General features: G+C 38.2%; 1 protein-coding gene across 5 annotated transcripts in view; it reads left to right on the plus strand.

The window, feature by feature from the left end:
- LOC122254556 (diacylglycerol lipase-beta) overlaps positions 1-2500 on the plus strand; it is a 43196-nt gene that overhangs the window by 18137 nt on the left and 22559 nt on the right. For all 5 annotated transcript variants that reach the window (XM_086545279.1, XM_086545281.1, XM_086545282.1 and 2 more), the window contains exons 4-6: positions 1224-1327; positions 1726-1858; positions 2482-2500. The exon at positions 2482-2500 is cut by the window's right edge and continues 79 nt beyond it. In XM_086545279.1, the coding sequence (XP_086401405.1) occupies positions 1224-1327; positions 1726-1858; positions 2482-2500 (256 nt within the window). The remainder of the gene's footprint in view (positions 1-1223; positions 1328-1725; positions 1859-2481) is intronic.

A 2500-nucleotide genomic window follows, 5' to 3' on the forward strand; every position in this document is an offset into this window, starting at 1 on the left:
CTTCTCCTCCTTCTTCCTTCCTTCTCCTCCTCCTTCTCCTTCTCCTTCCTCTTCTCCTCTCCTCTCCTCCCTCTCCTCCTCCTTCTCCTCTCCTCTCCTCCTTCTCCATCTTCTTCTCCTCTCCTTCTCTTTTTCCTTCTCCTATTCCTCCTCCTCCCTCTCCTTCTCTTTTTTCCTCCTCCTCCTCCTCCTTCTCCTCCTCCTTCTCCTCCTCCTCCTCCTCCTCCTCCTCCTCCTCCTCCTCCTCTCCTCCTCCTCTTCCTCTTCCTCCTTCTCCTTCTCTCCTCCTCCCTCCTCCTCCTCCTCCCTCCTCCTCCTCCTCCTCCTTCTCCTCCTCCTCCTCCTCCTCCTCCTCCTCCTCCTCCTCCTCCTCCTCCTCCTCCTCCTCTTCCTCCTTTTTCTCCTTCTCCTCCTCCTCCTTTTTCTCCTCCTTCTCCTCCTTCTCCACCTCCTCCTCCTTTTCCTCCTTCTCCTCCTCCTCCTCCTCCTCCTTACTATTATCCATATCCTTATCCTCCTCACTCCTCGTTGTTGCCTTATTATTTTTACTTCTTTTTCTCCCAGTTTGGGGTGTTGGGGAAAATTTATTTTTTTACTATTATTTTTAATTGTTTCTGGGATTGAGGACTGGCATGGCCATCAGTTAAAGGTGTTACAGCCTTGTGAGTTTGATTTGGCAGGGATTGCTGAACCATGTTAATGACATGATGGGATGATAAAATAGTTAGAAGATTCCATTTGTATATCGATAGATAGCTAAGTTGGTATATTAACCCATTGCGGATCTAACTGGCCATCAGGACGGGTGGTCTACGATGCTGGTGGCACTGGCTAAGAATTAGAAGGATGTGGAAAGTGTTTTATTTGCCCTATGGAGTGCAGACTAGCCCAAACAATATTTTTCCATAAATCCATCACAAAATGTGGGTTAAGGCTGACTTTGGAACCCAGTAGCTCTGAAGCTAGCTCTGTTACAGCCCTAATACTTCATGACTGAGTGCGCACTTCAACTGTGAGCAGATCCCAATGTCGTGTTATATACTTATTGACACCCATCTTTTAGGCCTAATTGGTGCCGTCATGTCTTGATACCTGTACACAATTGGTTAATAGATGGACATATAGAAAAAGGAGGTGTTAATGATTAATAAGATTGATAGATGTAATAGGTAGATGGAATTGATTATTAATTTTATCCCCAAAACGCTTTTGTGTGCCCACAGGGTCATCCTGGGTATCCCTGAAGTTGCCTGGAATGGCATGGGCAGCATGTGGATCATAATGGGGCAGGTTATGTGCCAAGATGCCCTGTCTATTCTCATGAAAGGTGAGGCAGGTCTTGTTTCTTCTCAGGGCTGTTTATTTGTGTTTGTGGTAATGTTTTTTATATAATGGTATGTTAATGTTATATTTATTTTTTGTACATTAATTTGTCCTATTTATTGAATATGAGTGATAAGGCTGTCTTAGTGCTACCTTTTAATGTAATTTGATGTTATGTAATTAAACCTTTTTTATGTGATTTTTCTGAGTGTTTTATTGGATCTTTTTTATTTTTTTTGTGGAAAGTAATATGAAATTCTGATTTATTGGATTATGATTTTTACATGTTTATATGTGGAGTCACTTTGATCTTCACCTTAGTTACCTCACGCATTGAAATCCATATTTATTAATGAGAACATACTCTCACTCTCTCTCTTTCTCTCTGTCTTTATCTCCCAGCCCTGGTCATCTACACGTGGGTGGCCATCGGTGTGATTGTGATTGGGGTGTGGCTGCTGTTCGACCCCATGATGCGACCGAACAGGCAAGGGCCTAATGAGGGTAGCTACCTTGTTGAAGGCGGTGCTTTAGGGTAGGCTTGTGTTCCCTTTTATGTTCTGTTCCTTTAATTCCATTGTTGTTTTTCCTTTTATTTTTTTATCATTTTATCTTTTCTTCTATCATTATTGGTATTATGATATATTATTATTATTATTACGATTATTATTATTGTTGTTGTTATTTTATTAACATTATTGATATTATTTATTATTATTATTATTACTATTATTATTATCATTATTGTTATTATTATTATTATTATTATTATTGTTATTATTATTATTATTATTATTATTAATATTATTATTATTACTATTACTATTATTGCTATTACTATTATTACTTTTGCCTTCTATTATGGTAGAGTAAATGTGATAATGTGACATGTAATTGTATTGTATAATTGAACTTTATAGCCTTTACAAAGCTTTGAATTTAGAATGTACAAGATGTTTCACTTCTTCTGATTAGAATTACAGTAGCTAATATATATATATTTAGAGAAATTATGCTATCAACAATTTTGAAGATCATGGTTATGCAGACCTAAATTCAAGGTTTTGCTATATAAGAAGGAGTAAGTATTAACAAATACATTTTTAAAAAGTGGCTATTAATCTCTTTCCTGGGGTTTGGGGGCCATTATACCTTCAGAACTCACTACATCCAGCTG

This window comes from Penaeus japonicus, unplaced genomic scaffold (assembly GCF_977035675.1).
Source record: "Penaeus japonicus unplaced genomic scaffold, GWHDUDI00000001_assembly GWHDUDI00000016, whole genome shotgun sequence".
NCBI lineage: Eukaryota > Metazoa > Arthropoda > Malacostraca > Decapoda > Penaeidae > Penaeus > Penaeus japonicus.